Source organism: Megascapheus bottae, chromosome 7 (genome assembly GCF_031878675.1).
Source record: "Megascapheus bottae isolate mThoBot1 chromosome 7, mThoBot2.hap1, whole genome shotgun sequence".
Classification (NCBI taxonomy): Eukaryota; Metazoa; Chordata; class Mammalia; order Rodentia; family Geomyidae; genus Megascapheus; species Megascapheus bottae.
Window position 1 is genome coordinate 42,085,832 of NC_143515.1, and position 19,244 is coordinate 42,105,075.

Genomic DNA, 19,244 nt, shown 5'->3' on the forward strand with positions numbered 1-19,244 from the left:
GTATTCTATTGTCTTGTTAATAACAAGATACAATTAATACTTAGCCAAATAATCAAATATTGATAGTTTATTCAGAAACAACCCTCCAGACAAATATTCCTGCTATGACATTCATAAGTATTAATTGAGGGGCCCGGACAGTGTTCAGGCCCTGAGTGCAAAGCCAGGACTAGCAAAAACAAAAAAACAAAAGTATTAAATCCTAGCTCTTTCCTTCAAATGTAATTTCTCCTGTTGCATTATATTAAAACCATCATCAAGGGGGAGTTTGACCTCGTGGTAGAGTGCTTGCCTAGCGTGCTGGAAGTGGTGCTATGGCTCAAGTGGCATTGCTCTAGCCTTGAGAAAGTCCAGGGACAGTGCTCAGGCCCTGAGCTCAAGCCCAGGACCGGCCAAAAAAAAAAAAAATATATATATATATATACATATCATCAAATGGTGATCAGAATATTTTTAAAATACTGTGTGGTCTCTTCTAGTCTGTAGATGTTGACTGGCCACCTGCTCTGGATGAATGACTTAATTTTGAACACAGCAAATGGAGATTTTTCTGTCACAATATGGACACCCTGGAAAATGGCTGTTGACACTCCATAATGGTGTCTTGGAAACCATTTAGATCACGTTGATCTGTTTTAAAAAATGTTGTAACATCTCAGGATTTACATATATGTATATTTTGTGTTGAATTGTTCCAAGAATGTTACGATTCTTCTCATTCTGTCTCCCGCAAATCAAACTATAGTGAAATCATTCTTTCTCTTAATTCACTCAAAGAGGTACTCAAACAAAAAATGCTCTGTTGATCTTAGAGAAATTATAATTTCTCCTAGCAAGATTTCCTCCACAGGAGACATACTACCTTTAAAATCATGTTATAATTTTTTTAATTATCTGAATTAAAAGTTACAACTAGATTTATATAGTGTAATATTCTGAGATATCAAGTTCAAATATGACACCATTAATATTTTTCCTGGTAAGCCTCAATTAAGCTGTTACCAGTGGAAGTTATTTGGCACATGATCTGTCACAAATCTCAATGACTTTAAGTTACTATTTTGATATGCTAAATGGTGTATACATTTCTCCTGTGGAGAGAAAATGAATCTTTGGAATTGAAGAATACCTTGCTAAGAGATATTCATAAATCACTTAAATAAGGAAAAATAAGTGCCTTTGCTAACTTTAGTCTCAGAGTTAAGAATTTGAAAAATTGAGATGATAAAGAAAAATTGGAATCATTTTGAAGCGAAATGTAAAAGATTTTAACTTTAATGATAGACCGGTTCTCTAAATGTAGAAGCCAAAGGATAAAGTTAAATGACATAGCCAGGTGTGGTGGCTTATATCTGTAATCCTAGCTACTCAGGAGGCTGAGATCTGAGAATCGTTGTTCAAACCCAGCCTGGACTGAGACTCTCATCTCCAATTAATCACCAGAAAACTGGAAGTGGCACTGTGGCCCAAGGGATAGGGCAGTAGCCTTGAGCTGGAGAGCTCAGGGACAATACCCAGGTCCAGAGTTCAAGCCCCATGACCGAAAATATGAGTCATTGAGAAAATTTTCAGAAAGGCTCACTAAAATTTCAGGTTTAAGTATAATTTCCATCAACTAATTTTTTTTGTTATTGTTTTTGAGACTATGTGACTAGGGCAGTATTTAACAACTGTTTCTCATTTCTGTTTAAACATAGTTCATAGACACCAGGATTAACTTTAGGCATTAGGAATATTGTTTTAATCAACATGAAAAAGTAAGCTTACTAATTTGATTCATATGATTCATATGATTCATCATATATGAATTATACCAAGTATTTCTTACAATCCCAATGGTAAGAATAATACCAGAAATAAACTGATAAAAATGTAAAAACTTGATGTTCTCAGTTTCTGGAATTTTTTCTTTTTAAACAGTCTTAGGTCTTGAACTCAGAGCTTTAGACACTGTCTCTGAGCTTCTTTTTTCTATGGCTAGCACTCTACCACTTGAGTCCCAGCACCACTTCTAGCTTTTTCAGTGTATGTGGTATATATGTGGTATTTATGCTATAAATATTAATATGGTTGACATTTAAAAGTTAAATAAGATTTTAGCAAGGGTTTTAGAATTTTCCATTTACTGCATTACTAAAAATCACTGTACAACGATAATACAAAGGTTATAAAATATCCTATACAATAAAAGGCATATTTTCATTTTAAAATACTAGTACCTTTTAATACAAAACTTAACTTTAAACAGCTAAACAGACATGAGAACTTTGAAAAACCACTTTTCTCCAGTACCTCTATATGATAGACAGTGTGATTGATTGTTTTGCTCTGGCCGGTCTTAAACTCTTGGGCTCAGATTACCTCCTTTTCTCATGCCCACTGCTGAGATACGTCCATGCACCACCACACTCAGCTCGCAAATAGCTTCTTTTAAAAAAAATCTCCAAGTAGTCATACAAAAGGGTTCCAGTTTATCGTGTCAGTTTATGAGTATAGTGTCATTCCTCCCATCATTTAGCAATGGCATTTTGAAGTACATACTTTTAAAACAGAAGTCACCTCTAAAAAAAGGTGTCATCAAGTCTCATGAGATTCAATTCCACAAGTGCATCCCTAAATATACTTCTCTATTTTTACATTTCAGGAAAAGCAATTGTTTTAGCTACTATTATTTTTACTTGTAGGTTCTCAATTCTTTTTTATTGTTATTTAAAAGTGGTGTGTAGAGTGGTTATAGTTATGTAAGTCAGTTAATGAGCACGTTTCCTTTTAAATAGTGTTACTCCTTCCCTCTTGTTTCCCCCCCCCCCGCCCCTGACTACCCTACAACTTGTATAGTTCATGTTCAACAGTGTCTAATGACTATCACTGCTGCGTTTGTTTACCCTTCCTCTCACCATTTCTCCCCAGTTACCTTCCCTGAAACAGATAAACTTGCCTACAAGGCAAAAGGTACAAAATGGCAAAAAGGAGGAAAAAAACGAACAAAAATCCAAAAAACTTCTAGATTCCATTTCTTGGACTTCATTTTTGATACATTTTATATGATCATATGCACATAGCTATTCAGTATCTCCTAAGAATATGCATCAGACTAGGGTCTCATTTCTAAAATGTACTTAGAGTTCAAAAAATTAAACCCGCTGAAGTCATGAGTATGGCCTAATGGTAGACTGCTTGCCTAACATGCACTAAGCCCTAGGTTCGATTTCTCTGTACCACATACACAGAAAAAGCCAGAAGTGTTGCAATGGCTCAAGTAATAGAGCTCTATCCTTGAGAAAGCCCAAGGCCCTAAGTTCAAGCCACAGGATTAGCCCCCCCCCAAAAAAAATTAAACCCCTTCAAAATAAACCCTCAAACTACTCAAATAATAAATGGGTTAGAAACTTCTCAGAAGATGTAAGAACGGCTTAATAGATACTTGAAGAAATGTTCAACATCTCTGGGCGTAAATGTAAAACATGAGATTCTACTTCACTCTAATGAGTATGCCCATTATCAAGAAAATTAACAACAGATGCTGGCAGGTGTGTGGTCTAATGGGAACACTGCTACACTGTTGGTGGGAATGTAAACTTGTTCACACATTCTGTATAGCAGTACTCCTTAGCATGTGTACAGTAGATAAGGCCACACTAAAGCTACCAGCATAACCAAACGCATTATAGCATTGCTTACTATGGCCAAGGCATGGAATCAATGTTTTTTATTAGGCAATAAAGAGTAAGGAGAAAATGGGAAAGATGGAATTCAATAAATATACCAAAAAGTTTTAATATCACTATGAACTCGATTTATTGAAAACTTACATTTTTTGTACTAATTATTGTATTGTTTACTCACAGATGAGTTTTATATGTAATTTCTCAAACTTGTAAAAGGAAGTTTAGAATTAGAGCATTACATTTCTTTAATTCTAGCAGATGGTATTTGTCTTAAAGCTATATTTAGAACAACAGATTTTTTGAAGTTATTATTTATTAAAGGGGATGGTGAGAATATACATGGTTATTTTTTGTTTTTTTTTTCACATACATGAGATGTACAGTTATGATATTTTTAAGATTTGACATACTACATTAAACTTGTGCTTTAGCTAAATTCTACGATGTAGTAATTTATTACTCTAAGTCTTATAGGTATAAGATTGGATATACACAACTGTTATCACCGAGTACCTATGCAGCTTATAATGATGAATAACATGAAATTTTTCATATAGATGATAAAAAGAGCATTTTAATTTCCCACCTTTCATATTCAACCAATGATGATAAAACAATTGGAAGCCTTTCCAGGTATATGTCATTAGAATCAAATCACTCCCATTTCATAATCAATCAACTTTGGCAAATAAACTGAGTGTCACAGAATTTTAAAAGTGAAGTCAACAACTAGCACTTGTTTTTTGTCGGTTGTGGGGCTTGAACTCTGGACCTGGGTGCTGCTCCTGAGCTCTTCAGCTCAAGGCTAGTGCAAGAGGACCAAAGACGGTTCCCTAGATTTGGACAATAACTATTCACTCAAAAACAAGCTCATCTCAGGTTTTTTAATAAAGCATCTAATTCATAGCAATTTGTTTCTAATGGGCACTATATAACAAGGAATAATGCTGGGACTAGAAAATAATTGGGCCATATGATATACACAGCTATTTGATTAGCACTATTACAATGTACAGTGTTTCTTAGCCATTATTTTATTTACTACAAAACATACCCTGTGACTGCATTGAACTGCAGAGCTTCTGTCTGGAAAAGGACATAGCCAGCAAGAGAAATAGGAAGCCCATGGAGTGGGAGAAGATCTTCACTTTTCATAAAACAGACAAGAGTCTTATATCTAAAATATACCTACAGCTCAAGAAAATAAATCTTCCAAAAACAAACCCTCAAACCACCATCCCATTAAAAGGTGGGCTAAAGACTTAGAGACGTCTCTGAAAAGGAAATAAAATGGCCAATAAACACATGAAGAAATGCTCGATATCTCTGGCCATAAAAGAAATGCAAATTAAAACAACTTTGAGATTTCACCTCACTCCAGTTAGAATGGCCATTATCAAGAAATCTAATAAAATACCAAGACATGTGAAAGAGTATCAATGTATGTGAATTAATGCACCTTCTATCTGGCAAATATCATGTAACCCTTTTATTAATTACAATAAAAAAATTATAAAAAAAAGAAAAAAAAAAGAAATCTAATAAAAGATAATGGTGGGGATGTGACCAGAAAGGATTGCTACTGCACTGTTGGTGGGAGTGCAAACTTGTCCAACTACTCTGGAAAGCAGTATGGAGGTTCCTCAAGACTCAACAATAGAGCTCCCCTATGACCCAGCAATCCCACTTCTGGGCATTTACTCAAATATCCAGAAACAAGGCCATGCTAAATCTACCAGCACAACCATGTTCACTGCAGCACTATTCACCATAGCTAAGATATGGAACCAACCCAGATGCCCCTCAGTAGATGATTGGTTCATGAAGATGTGGTGTATTTATACCATGGAATTCTATGCCGCCATCAGAAAGAATGACATCGCCTCATTTGTAAGGAAATGGAAAGACTTGGAAAAAATCATATTAAGTGAAGTAAGCCAGACCCAAAGGAACAGAGGCTCCATGGTTTCCCTCATTTGTAACAATTAGTATACATTTAGGATTCTCCTAACAGAGGGTCATAAAAGCTCAAAAGCTATGTATATATGGTCATATAGGATGAGGCTAAATGAAATGAACCCCAGGATATGGAAACAAGAGGTTTCTCTTTGTGATTATTGTTCCTAATGTACTATGTGAAGCTATTTCTTTTGTCTTCTGTTCCCCTATGGCTAATCTGTTTCTGACTTTGGTACTTGGTATATTGTATATAAGTTTGTATATTTGAAAAAGGGAGGGTAAGGGAAAAACAAGATGTGTGGGAGGGGGTGGGGGAGGGAAAGTGAAGAAAAACATAGGAAGGAGCAATGTTCAAGAAGTAATGTATCCACTATCTGATAACTGAACCCCGTTGTCCATCGATTGCCCCAACAATAAAATAAAATTTATTTAATTTTTTAAGTATGCAAGTTTAAACACAAACACACACACACACACACACTCCATACCCTATGAGATAGACAGACTGGCTATCTACAGCTCTTTGTTATCTAAAAGAAGTCCTTTAGCTTCATATTTTCCCATGCTGTTTAACAAAAGCATGTGTTTATCCTTTAGTGAATCAATTTGTAACACCTCAGCAGTCTTAATCATTAATTCTCAGTTGCTCCCAACATGGAAAATAAAGCTAGCTCATCTGGAGCATTAAGTTAAAAACTGGCAGTCCAGCTGTTCTACACATGAGGATTGTGAGAAGAGGGGCCCAATTACAAATTTAAAACCTACGATAGTAGGTTCTGATGACAGAAGATATCTGAATGGTGGCTTAGAAGTACAGATTGGGAAAGGCCAAGAAGGAAACATGGTGGTTATAGGTATTTATATATGTAAAAATTCTTCAAAGTGTACAATTAAAATCATTCTATGTCATGCAGTTGACCTTGTATGTTATCCCTCATTAAAAAATGATGTTTGACAGCAAGAGTTTAATTTCATTCACCTCTCATTTCTTGCAGCTGATGCTTTATGCATTAGACATTTAAAAATGTGATATATGATTTACTACCTGAATATTGGAATATGGACTGGGGTAATGGAGTGTCAGTGAGGTACATGAGATAGAGCTTGAACTGCCACATGCAGGGGAGAGCAAGAGATGTCAGGGCTAAGAAATACTAATAACTAAAATTCCTACTCCCTATACTAGTAGAGCTACTTGCAATCTCCAGGAGATGCAGGATGGCTTTTAAAAAGAAAAGGAGCTGGGGGCACTGGTGGCTCATGGCTTAATTCCTAGGTACTTAAGATGCTGAGAGTTTGAAGCCAGCCTGGGTGCAAAATTTGTAAGACTCTTATCTATAATTAGCCAGCAAAAAAGCCAGAAGAGGAGGCTGTGGTTCAAGTGACAGAGTGCCAGCCCCCACGCCCGACCACCAGAAAAAAAAAAAGCCAAATTTCAGTAGTGTGTGTATGGGCATGTGCACACACACACACACACACGCAGAAGGCAAAGAAGAATATATTTCACAAAAAAAGTCATCTTGGCATCACTGCTTTTTTTGCCAGGCTAAGTATTTTCCCTTTAAAAACCAGATCCTTGCCCAATTTTGCATCGACACCTAATCAATTTTACCTTCCTCTGGTTATACAGCTACCATTTATTCAGCATCATCTATGTCAGGAACTGTACTAAGTATGGGAGTCTGGGAAGAGTGAAGCGAACCTTTGTCTGTAATCCAATAAGTGAGAGAAGACTAATATGGGCACATACACCACTGCACATCAACTAAGAGATGGGACCAAGACTCAGAATATTAGAGGCTATGTGTTCTCTGGCCAGGTGCCCGTGGCTCATGCCTGTAATCCTAGAGACTCAGAATACTGAGATCTGAGGATTATGGTTTTAGTGTAGCCTGGGCAGAAGTCTATGAGACTCTGACCTCCAATTTACAAAAAGAAAGAAAGGGAAGGGAGGGAGGGAGGATGGAAGCAAAGAAGGGAAGGAGGGAGGGGAGCTATGGTTCCCTTGAGAGGAAAAGAAAAAGCTTAGGGACAATTCCCAGGTCCTGAGTTCAAGGCCCAGGACCAGCACCAAAACAAACCAAACCAAAAACAAAAGTAAAGGCTAAGAGGTCTAGTTGCACAAGAGCAGAGCCAGAATAGTTAACATGTATACAGCCTAAGAGAAATTTTTTTTTTAAAAAAGGAATGCTAACTATAATAAGGTATAAAGGAAATGGGGTATTTTAAACTGGAGTATATGGAAAAGGTTTACTGAGGGAAAACGAAGGCTTAGCAGTGAGAATGAAGAGGGTTTTTTGGAAGCAGATTCAAGAGGACTAAGTTATGAGGGCAAGGAAGATTTGAATATAATTTTGAGGTTCCTATTAAATATATGATGTGGTAGGGGATTAAACTCGGGGCCTCATATTTGCTAGGCGACTGCTCTACTACACAGACCATACCGCCAATCCTTTTGCCTTTATTTTGTTCAGATACAGTTTCACATTTTCGTCTAGGGTGGCCATAGACTACAATCCCCTTGCCTCCGAAGTAACTTGAAGTAGCTGACATTACAGGTGAAATTACCACTATGCCTCATTTGCTTTTGACATAGGTCTCAATATATTTTACCCAGGCAGGGCTTGAACTCTGATCCTACTATTCCCACCTCCCCAGTCAGATATAATCTCCCTTGACTGAAATGATTCATGTAATTTTATGGTTTGATTGGGTGTCAAATAAGTGAAATAACACATTGATTCTAGCTAGGAATGTGTTCAGTATTTGAGTAGGTTCCAACTGTAAGATAAGCTAGATATTTAGTACATTCTCTAGCATCATAATTCCATCACAATTATTATTGCCAAGATGCTACTACCATTTTATCTCTGGGATTATTTTGCCTCCAAACAATTTAGATCATTATAAATACAGACTTCAATGTACATGACTAATAAAAAACAAATGGCATATTAAACAAAATATAAAACTACAGACATCTAGTAATCACAGCTACTCTTTCAAAACATACAAGTTCAATTGGTAATACCTGGAATTTTCATTAAATATTTACTGAGTGTTTAATATGAGGCAGACAATATTTTACCCCTAGAGATTCAACAGTAAACAAGACTTTTCCCTTATGGAGCTTATATTCGAGTAATCAAAGCAAACAAATGCTTAGTAAAGTCTGATCATAATTAAGTGCAGTGAACCTATAGAAAAGAAGGAGGCCAGGGAATGGTGATATTTAGTCAAGGCAGGCCTTGATCAGATTAACAGTTGACTGAGACCTAAACATTTTTGTCAGAGAATGCCAAAAACAAAGAGTCTAAGACAAGAAAGTACATGGTATTTTGAAAAGGGACACTTAGGAAGTGGCGCTGTGGCTCAAGAGGTAGGGTGGTAGCCTTGAGCTGAAGAGCTCAGGGACAGTGCACAGGTCCAGAGTTCAAGCCCCATGACTGACGAAAAAAAAAAAAGGACACTTAGGTCAGAGAGCTTTGAGTCAGTTTCTTGAGAGGAAGGGAAAGGTAGTACAGGAGATAGGGCAGGAAGTTTAAGCCTGCTAATTCTAAGGTCATGAACTTTACTGGGTGAGATGGGGAACCGCTTGGGGTAGTTTTGAGTAAATGAGCTCAAAATAATTTTTTCAAATTAATTGCTCTGGTTTTTATGTACTGCTAGAGCATAAGCTGTAAGGTTGGTTTGTGAGGCTATAGCTCTACTCCTAAAAACAGATGAGATGTCTTGGGGTTAACAGTAGAGGTCGAGAGGTTGGCAGCTCTGGCTATATTAGGGCCTACTGGATTTGCTGATGGACTGGATATAATCAAGGATAACACCAAGGTTTGGGCCTGAGCAACTAGAAGCATGGCATTGCCATTTACTGAGTTGGGGGAAGACTGAAGGAGAAGCAAGTTAGGGAAAGAAGACCAAAACTGATGTTCAAATAGGTTGAGTGTGAGCTTTAATTCAATTTCTTGATGGGGATGTCAAATAGGCAGTTTTATGAGATCACAGGGAGTAAGGGAATATAAGAAGTCCATGGAAAGTTCTTCATGAAAATGGGTATAACACTAAAATTCAGAGCAACTTTAAAGGATGTAAATAGTATAAAACCTCCCATACCATGAAAGCTCACTTCAACTGCCTTCTGCCCAACTTAACATTTAAAGAATTTTTGATTTACATATAAATCTAAGAAATCTCAACAGGCCTGAGAAAACCCCGTAGGGGTCAGCTTGGCCTAAGGGCCTCAAAAATAATAAATTTATTTTTCCAATGGCACAGCCATTACACGTTTACCTTAACTGACATTTGCTTGAAAGCAAATATGACAAGTATTTTTTTTTTTTAAATCAGGAAAAACTAGACCTTAACTTTACCATTCTCTTCAAAATCTGTCCTATGGAAATAGTAATTCTTAGAATTCACATAACATATAGTTAACATATAGTTATCAGGTCAGATTTTTCAAAAGAAGAAATAAACAGTAAAGTTCTTTTAAGTTTCTCTCTCACTTTTTTTTGGCAGTACGGGGGTTTGAACTCTTCCAGGCCTTTTGCTTAAAGATACATACTCTGTCACTTGAGCCACACTTGCAGTCCTCTTTGCTTTTGTTATGTTTCGAATTGTGTCTCACTTTTTGCCCAGGCCAGCCTGGATTATGAGTCTCCTACCCGTGCTTCCTCATGCTGCTGGGGATGGTGGCACCAGGTGGGCACTACTAGCCCAGGAGTCATGCTTCCTCTGTAGCTGAGACAACAAGAGGGCATCACCACTGCACCTAATTGAACTTCTTTTCCCCCCAGGCTGTCCTCAAACCATAATCCTCTAATCTCTGCTTACCAAGTAGGCTTGAGACACAGGGCCTGGCTCAAGTGTCTATTTAAAAAATATTCTTTTTTATTCATTTTCAATTTTGTTTCCTAAATATCTGAAGTTTTATAATTCCCTGAAAAAAATTATTGGAACTCTCAAAAGAAAATAGAATTCTATATATTTTTCCTCAGACAAATATAAAATGTGGTGTGTATATATATATATACATATATATATATATATATAGTGTGTGTGTGTGTGTGTGTGTGTGTGTGTGCGCGCTGTGTGTGTTGTCAAATGAAACCCTGCAAGTTGCCAAGCACTGGTAGCTCACACCTATAATCCTAGCTATGCAGGAGGCTGGGATTTGAGAACCTAGGTACAAGACCAGCCTGGGAAGACAAATCTTCATGACTCTTATTTCCAATCAACTAACAAAAAGCTGGAACTGGAGGAACAGCTCAAGTGGTAGAGTGCCAGCTGTGAGCAAGAAAGCTGAGAGAGAATGTGAGGCCCTGAGTTCAAGCCCCCATACTGACAACCAAAAAAACAACCAAAAAAAAAAAACAAAAAATAAAAATAAACTACAAATTATACTTAAAAGAATTCATATGCAAAGGAGTCACTCAATTGCTCACTTTGCATAGTATCAATACTTGAGTATTGACTATTTTGAACAAAATTATGATTGTTTGGATTAGTATCAGCTGATGGTCCCGGTTCATTTATCAGACTATTATCTGCACAACTGAAGTCAGATTGCTCAAATGCATTTGATTGTGAAACGAAACCAGCAGTATTGGAACTGGTGCTTGTGGACATATTGGATGAAGACAACTGATGGAGCGGTCTTAAGTCTCTTGGATCTAACATTGAGTTACATGAGGGATTTGCAAGATGCATGTTCACAAGTCTTGAATGATCAGTTTCCCTCATTCGATCGTTGCTGGTTGTCATAATACTTCCAGGGCAATTAGAAAGTATGTTGGCATCGGAAATATTATATAAGTCAGCTGATGAAATGGATGATGCTTCCATTCTACATGCATCATCAGCATTATTATAAATGCAAGCATTAGAAGCATTTAAATCGTTAACATCAGGCATATCCAGAAATGATGGAATGCCCTGTGAAGAGGGAAGTGTCCCTGTTGAAAAACTACTCAGTGGATTTGTGCTGACGGGATGTGAGGTGATTTGGGCCACTGATGGCCAATTTGAAGAAGACTGAGGAACAACTGAGGAAATGGTGGAAGTATGATGTGGTAATCCACTTGAGCTAGATACAGGTGAGGAATAATACGGCTCTGCTTGACTTGAAACACTTGAAGTCTTGATCACTTCTGGCAAAACTGCACACTGAGAAAACAAAGTTGATTCTGTGGGAAGAAAATGTATTTTGCAAAGTTAAAATGATCATAATTATTTCAAGCATTGTTTTTTTTTTTTAATTTATTTTCCAGTCCTGAGGCTTGCAGGGCCTGAGTGCTGTTCTTGGGTTTTCTCAAGGCTAGAACTCTACCACTTGAGCCACAGCACCATTTCTGGCTTTTTCTATGTATGTGGTACTGTGGAACTGAATCTGGGTCTTTGTGCATGCTAGGCAAGCACTCTTATCACTAGGCCAAACTCTCAGTCCTTCAGGCATTATTTCTAAGTTAAAAAAAAATCACAAGAACACACTGCTAAAAGAAAAAGGAAACATTTAGAATTTTGTTTTTTGCTAGTACTGGAGCTTGAACTCAGGGCCTCTACCTCTCAGCTTTTTCATTCATGGCTGGTGATTTATCATTCGAGCCACATCTTCTGTTCTGGCTTTTTGCTGGTTATTTGGAGGTAACAGTCTTACAGATTTTCCTAGGCTGGCTTTGGACATTGAGTCTCAGATCTGTTTCCTGTTAAGCATGAGACATTAGTACCAAGCTTGCATATTTTTTTTTGCCAGTCCTGGGACTTGAACTCAGGGCCTGGGCTCTGTCCTTGGACATGCTTTGCTCAAGGCTAGCCCTCTATCACTTGAGCCACAGCACCAATTCTGGCTTTTTCTGTGTATGTGGTACCAGGAATCAAACTCAAGGATTCATGCATGCTAGGCGAGCAACTCTACCACTAGACTATGCTCCAGACCCTCCATACTTTTTTTTTTTGTCGGTCGTGGGACTTGAATTCTGTGCCTGGGTGTTGTTCCTGAACTCAACAGTTCCTGAACTACCCCTTGAACCATAGTGCCACTTCTGGTTTTCTGGTGGTCAATTGGAAATAAGATTCACACTGACTTCTTAGTGCCTGAGCTGGCTTTGAATCATGATCCTCAGATCTCAGCCTCCTGCGTAGCTAGGATTACAGGCGTGAGCCACTGCGCCTACCTGCAAGTGAATATACAACTTCCAATTCTGTAATATATATATATATGTATGTATATATGTAAAATGATTTTCCTAAGTTACTTTGGCATACGTACTTTCCAGTTAAATATGAAAATCTAGTTTCTGAATTTATTTTTAATGTTTTTTGTTTCTTATTACCACATACACAGAAAAAGCTAGAAGTGACTCTATGGCTCAAGTGGTAGAGTGGTAGCCTTGAGCAAAAATAACTCAGGGACAATACCCACGTCTTGAGTTCAAGCCCCAGGACTGGTGGAAAAAAAAAAAAAGAAAAGAAAAAAGTCAATTCTTGAACAACTAATCTCCCAAATATAAAAGATTTCTAACATAACCTTCAAAAGCCAAGGTCCAGTCATTTAATATTGAAAGCATGAAAAAATTATAGGAGAGACGGTATCAAAGAAGTAATATTTATTGCTAAAAAATGAAATTCTAATACATTGTATAATGTAACCAACCATCTTTCTGATCACTGGGAATAGTCTACAGAGGGTAATGTACCTTTTTTGATGAATCTTCCTTCTCCTGTCGACCCTGGAAGAGTAGGTCTTGATCTCTCTGGAAAATGAGCTGTTGTAATATTTTTTATCATTAAATGTCATTTGAAAAATAGTTTATCAGTTAAATTTTGAAAAATTGAACAAAGCAAATAAAACAAAATCTATTTAAATATGAATCAATCCAAAATGTTCTTACCACAATCCTGCCATAGTTTCTGGAAAAGTAGACTTGTTTTTTGTTTCTTTGATTTATTGCCATAAGCATCTGATTAAAAAGAAATCAGAAAAGCAGGTGAATGATCATGGAATTCTGCACTCCAAATAAATAGGTACTTTATTTGTGCCTACAAAATACTTTAAGTAAGTGCATATATTGATTTAATAAATATTATAGAATATAGCCCACATCAGTAGAGTAAGGGTTATTTTCCTCTTAATAAAAAGGTTTAAAAACCAGGCCTGGCTGCACATGTCAGAATCCCAACACTTGGGAGGTAAGAGGATCATAAATTTAAGACCAGTCTAGGCTATATGCCAAGAACCCACTTCAAAAAACAAAGTCTATAAAGTATTCATTTTTTCTTGTGATATCTGTACGTCAGTATCAATAAAGTCTGATTTAAAAACTCAAAATACTCTCTGAGTGACAAGTTTTCTATCTATAGAAAGGATACTATAAGAACAAAATTAGACTCCCCAAATTAAAACAGAAAATTTAATGAACATTTTAGAAACTCCAATTTTTTTCAGATACAAAAAAGAAAAAAAAATAAGAGTGAAAACGCCCCCGAAAATTGGTTATGAATATACAAAGCTGAACTTAAATGTATCTTACAATGTTAATAGTAGGATCAACTTTAAGGAATATATGAAGTATTACTTCCAAAGTGCTATACCTTTTTCATCTGGCAGATATCTAAAATCCATAGATTTACTAACTTCCTGGTCAGAAGGTCTTCGCAGTTGCATTTTTACTGTGACTGGCTCTGATATAACTTTGCAATATGGAGGAGTCTTGAAAACAATGGCAACTTGACGATGTACATCAGCTTGAGAAAAGATACCTTTTGCTTCCCAGTCATTCAGTACAAAGCGAACTTCTATATCATCTAGTGAATAAGAAATCAAAAGAGTAATGATAGAAAAATTTAAAAGTCTATCTATGAATCTAAAATATATTCTCAATTCACTATACCAAACAAAATATATAATCACCTTTCTGAACTTTGTCACAAAGTAGGAATATTTCATCTCCTCCTTTGACACTTCCACAGTTTTTGTTTACACGGCAAATCCTTAATTCCGCAGTATTTGGGGCACCTATGTATAAAGAATTTTTAAAAAATGGGTTGCTCTATTAGTAATACATTTTACTCTATTGTAAGGGATAGAATTTGAGGAAAAATTAACAGTAGATAAACATTAACAAAAGTAAAGCATACTAAACACTATCCCATTCTTTTCTAACTACTTTACCTAACTTGGTTTAGAACTTGTGACTTCATTTCTAGGTAGTGACACTTTTTCTAAATGAATCATCCTGCTTTAGCATTCTGATTCTTCTAATCTATACTACATACTGTCACCATCATGTTTTATTATTATTATTATTATTATTATTATTATTATTATTATTGTCATCAGCAGCAGCAAAGTACTGGATTGAAGTTAGGGCCTGGTCTATCACTTGAGTTCTTCCCTCAGCTCTAATATTTTTATATCATTGACCATATTCTTAGATCAACATAATTTTCTTTTTTGAACAATGAGATTTTCATATTTCTTTCTGTCCAATATGATTACTTTTGTTCTTGTAGGCATTCAAAGCTTTCTTTACAAGGATACTCAGATCTACCTTCAAATCTGTATGGCCTATTAGCCTTCTATATGCAAAACAGGTACAGCTGTACCTCACTGGTGAACATGTTATCTGTGTGTATACATAATTTTAAAGTTAGAGGGCAATTTCACAATGTTTTCTGACAAACATATACTTTGATGGAGCATTTATTAACATTTGTACTTCTGGAACTTTGTACAACATATGTATTGCACAAGGACATATGTATTGCACAAGGACATTTATTGCACTATGTGTTAGGGTAAAAAGAAAAAAAAAGATGAGAAATAAAACAAATATCCAGGGTAATGTGTTTTTAAAAAAATTAGGAAAAGACAATTCAGCAATTGAGGAGACAATGTGGGACATGGAGTGTATAGCCAGGTAAAGCCGGGCACAGTGGCTCACTCTTGTAACACTAGCCACTCAGGAGGCTGAGATCTGAGGATCGTGTCAAAGCCAGCCCAGTCACTAAACTCGTTGAGACTCTTCTCAATTAACCACCAGAAAACTGGAAGTGGTGCTATGGCTCAAGGGATAGGGTGGTAGACTTGAGCTGATGAGCCAGGGACAGTGCCCAGTCCCAGAGTTTAAGCCCTATTACTGACCAAAAAAAATTATATATATATAATATATATATATACACACACACAGGTGCCCGTGCCCATGTCTATAATCCTAGCTACTCAAGGCAGCTGAGATCTGAAGATCGTGGTTCAAAGCCAACTCAGGACTAAAGTCCATGAGACAATTATCTCCAATCAGAAAACCGAAGTGGCACTGTGGCTCAAGGGGTAGAGTGGTAGCCTTGAGCTGAAGAGCTCAGGGACAGCTCCCAGGCCCAGAGTTCAAGCACCACATCCAACAAAACAACAACAACAAAAAACGGCATGGAGCTAAAGAACTCAGGGATAATGCCCAGGCCCAGAGTTCAAGCCCCATGACCGAAGGAAAAAAAAAAGATAAGACTATAATATAAGAAAATAAAGTACTTACGGTTGTCATAAATTGGGTTAGAGACAACAGGAGGAAGAGCTGTTGTCAAATTACCACGTTCATCAGGAAGGAACACTTGAAAACATAGTCTCACCACTTTTAGGTCACAATCTTCAATGTCAAGCAGCTGTTGTTCAGGGACTGAATAGTGCATTGGCATTTTAGAATGTAGAATTGTCATAAAGAACTAAATCCTGCTACGTCTGACTCTTATTTATTACCAAATGCAATAACCTGAGTGGCATTCAAATCTATACTACCACAAGTAAAATGTTACACAATCTCAGGAATGCCTTTTACTATTATCAGGTAATCACTAAACAGTTTTTGATAAACTATAGACACATTCAAAAAGAAACTATGTGCCAGGCATCAGTGGCTCATGCCTGTCTATAATCCTAGCTACTCAGGAGGCTAAGATCTGAGGATTGTGGTTCGATGCCAGCCTGGGTAAGAAAATCTGTGAGACTCTTAGCTCCAATAAACTACTCAGAAAAAACAGGAAGTGGTGCTGTAGCTCAAGTAGTAAAGCACTAGACTTGAACACAAAGAGGCTCAGAGACAGTACCCAGGCCCAGAGTTCAAGCCCTTGGACTGATCAAAAACAAAAAAACAAAAAAAACAAAGCAACTATGTCAGTAATCTGGAATTTAGAGTTTTAAACTGACATTAATAGCAGCTCAGTTCTTAAAACATGAATGCAAGTTAGCCAGAACAGGTAGGCACTCAACAAATATGCATTTGCTCCTGTGTATAAATTGTCTCCTATATTTTACAGGAATTACTACAATTCTCTTTTTTATACATAAAAAACTGATTCTATTTTTCATTTTTTTGTGCCAGTACTGGGGCTTGAACTCAGGGACCAGGTGCTGTCCCTGAGCTTCTTTGACTCAAGGCTAGCACTCTACCACTTGAGCAAGAGTGCCACTTTCAGCTTTTTCCAAGTAGTTTATTGGAGATAAGAATCTCATGGACTTTTCTGCTGGGCTAGCTCTGAACCATGATCCTCAGTTCTCAGCCTCCTGAGTAGCTAGGATTACAAGTGTCAGCCACGAGCATTCAACGGAACTAATTTTAAAAAGATGAAATTAGTTCACAAGGTTTTATAGCTAATAAGTGGACTGCTGGGAATCTGAACTCATAATACTGAATCCAAAACCTGTACTTAAAAATTTAATCTTTATTAGAAAAATTTACTTACATTCCACATGAGAATACTATATAGGAATATGCTAAAATTTAAATCAACATTATAGAGATAAAAAGATATCATATGATGTAAAATAGCTAGTTTTCTCTTTCTTTTTTTTTTTTTTTGTCTGGGTCTGGGTGTTGTCCCTGAACTCCTCAGCAATCCTCAGATCTCAGCCTCCTGAATAGCTAGGATTGCAGGTGTGAACCACCATGACCAGCCAAATACCTAGTTTTCATAAGAATTTTTTTTACTTTTTTTTGTTGTTGTTACAGTGGGTACTGACCATTGGGTCTTATATTTGCTAGGCAAGTGATCTACCATTTGAATCACACTCCAAGTTCTTCTGCTTTCATGGTCTGTTTTTCATATATGATTATCATTTATTTTATTTTATTTTTTATTTTTTTGCCAGTCCTGGGCCTTGAATTTGGAGCCTGAGCACTGTCCTTGGGCTTTCTCAAAGCTAGAATTCTACCACAGCACCATCTCCAGCTATTTTCTATATATGTGGTACCGAGGAATTGAACCCTGGTCTTCATGCATGCTAGGCAAGCACTCTTACCACTAGGCCAAACTCCCAGCCCCCAATGATGATCATTTATGAGTGCCTCTTCTATCCTACTGGACAAAGTCCCATAAAGTCAGGATACATGTTTGATGTTTATGCATTTATGAATTTTCACTTTATTTTGTATTTTCAGTTTATATACCTATATATTTATTACATATATCCTCAATTAATGAGTGATTAAAGAATTAAGTCAGACATCAATGGCTCACTCCTATAATCCTAGCTACTAAAGAGGCTGAGAGCTAAGGATTACGGTTTGAAGCCAGCCACGGTAGGAAAGTCCATGAGCTTCTTATCTCCAATTAACCACCCCAAAACTGGAAGTGGAGCTGTGGCTCTAAGTGGTAAAGAATTAGTCTTGGGCAAAAAAACCTTATGAGATAGTACCCAGGCCCTAAGTTCAAGCACCCCAGGACAGACTTTTAAAAGATAGGGAGAGAGAATCCAAACATTTTAATAAGGTTTTCTTAGAAAAAAAAAAAAACAAGGACAGATTTAAAAACTAGTTAATTTTGATATAGGTATAAGTCAACAAGCAGAAAAGTGAACACAAAAAAAATACAGGCTCATGATTATCTACTACCCAGAAAGTTATAGTATCTAAATAACAGAAATGACTGTATCAAACGTACCATTGAAAGGATTGATTCCTGCATTTATTCTTGAAATAATAACTTCTTTTACTTCTTTTTTCTTTACACATCGGATACCTAAATTTTGAAAGCTAGAATAGAAAAATAAAGCTTTCAAAATTGTATTAGATGCAAACAGAATTCTGTAGGACACAAACACATATCTACCACTGAGACAATATTAAGGCATAAATTGTATTTCTAATTCTGATGATAAAGATACAAGTTAAGATGTGATTATATTTCTGAGAGAGTAACTAAAACAGTGTACCAGTACTATTTTTTACAAATAATATTTTATAATGACATCTTACCAATATGCCTAATTAATTACCAAAGCAGATAGAGATGAATAGGTAATACTAAAAGGTTAAAATTTACCTCCTACAAATTCATGATCAGAATCACTAAAACTTGCATATCTGATCATACATAGTCCGCAGATATGTTTTGCTGAGTTTTTAGGAGTGTTGCCTATATTTTAAAAAGATTTGGGGTGTGGTGGTTCAAGCCTGCAATCTAGCTACTCAGAAGGCTAAGATCTGAGTATCTTGGTTCAAAGTCAGCCCAGGCACTACAGAATGTAAGACTCTTATCTCCAATTACCACTAGAAAACTGGTAGTGGGGCTGTGGCTCAAGGGGTAGGGTGGTAGCCTTGAGCTGAAGAGATCAGGGACTCTGCCCAG

The 19,244-nt window shown here is 36.7% G+C and overlaps 2 protein-coding genes across 4 annotated transcripts in view; one reads left to right on the top strand and one right to left on the bottom strand.

Annotated features, from left to right (window-relative positions):
• Window positions 1–3,283, top strand: part of Pus10 (pseudouridine synthase 10) — a 62,577-nt gene extending 59,294 nt beyond the window's left edge. Inside the window, exon 18 of the mRNA XM_090336868.1 lies at window positions 480–3,283. Coding sequence (XP_090192994.1) covers window positions 480–518 — 39 coding nt within the window. The 3' untranslated portion in view covers window positions 519–3,283. The remainder of the gene's footprint in view (window positions 1–479) is intronic.
• Window positions 3,284–7,480: 4,197 nt separating this feature from the next.
• Rel (REL proto-oncogene, NF-kB subunit) overlaps window positions 7,481–19,244 on the bottom strand; it is a 30,075-nt gene continuing 18,311 nt past the window's right edge. For all 3 annotated transcript variants that reach the window (XM_090336865.1, XM_090336867.1, XM_090336866.1), the window contains 7 exons: window positions 18,558–18,649; window positions 16,157–16,297; window positions 14,536–14,640; window positions 14,217–14,429; window positions 13,517–13,585; window positions 13,322–13,390; window positions 7,481–11,812 (listed from right to left, as the gene is read on the bottom strand). In XM_090336865.1, the coding sequence (XP_090192991.1) occupies window positions 11,031–11,812; window positions 13,322–13,390; window positions 13,517–13,585; window positions 14,217–14,429; window positions 14,536–14,640; window positions 16,157–16,297; window positions 18,558–18,649 (1,471 nt within the window). In that variant the 3' untranslated portion in view covers window positions 7,481–11,030. The remainder of the gene's footprint in view (window positions 11,813–13,321; window positions 13,391–13,516; window positions 13,586–14,216; window positions 14,430–14,535; window positions 14,641–16,156; window positions 16,298–18,557; window positions 18,650–19,244) is intronic.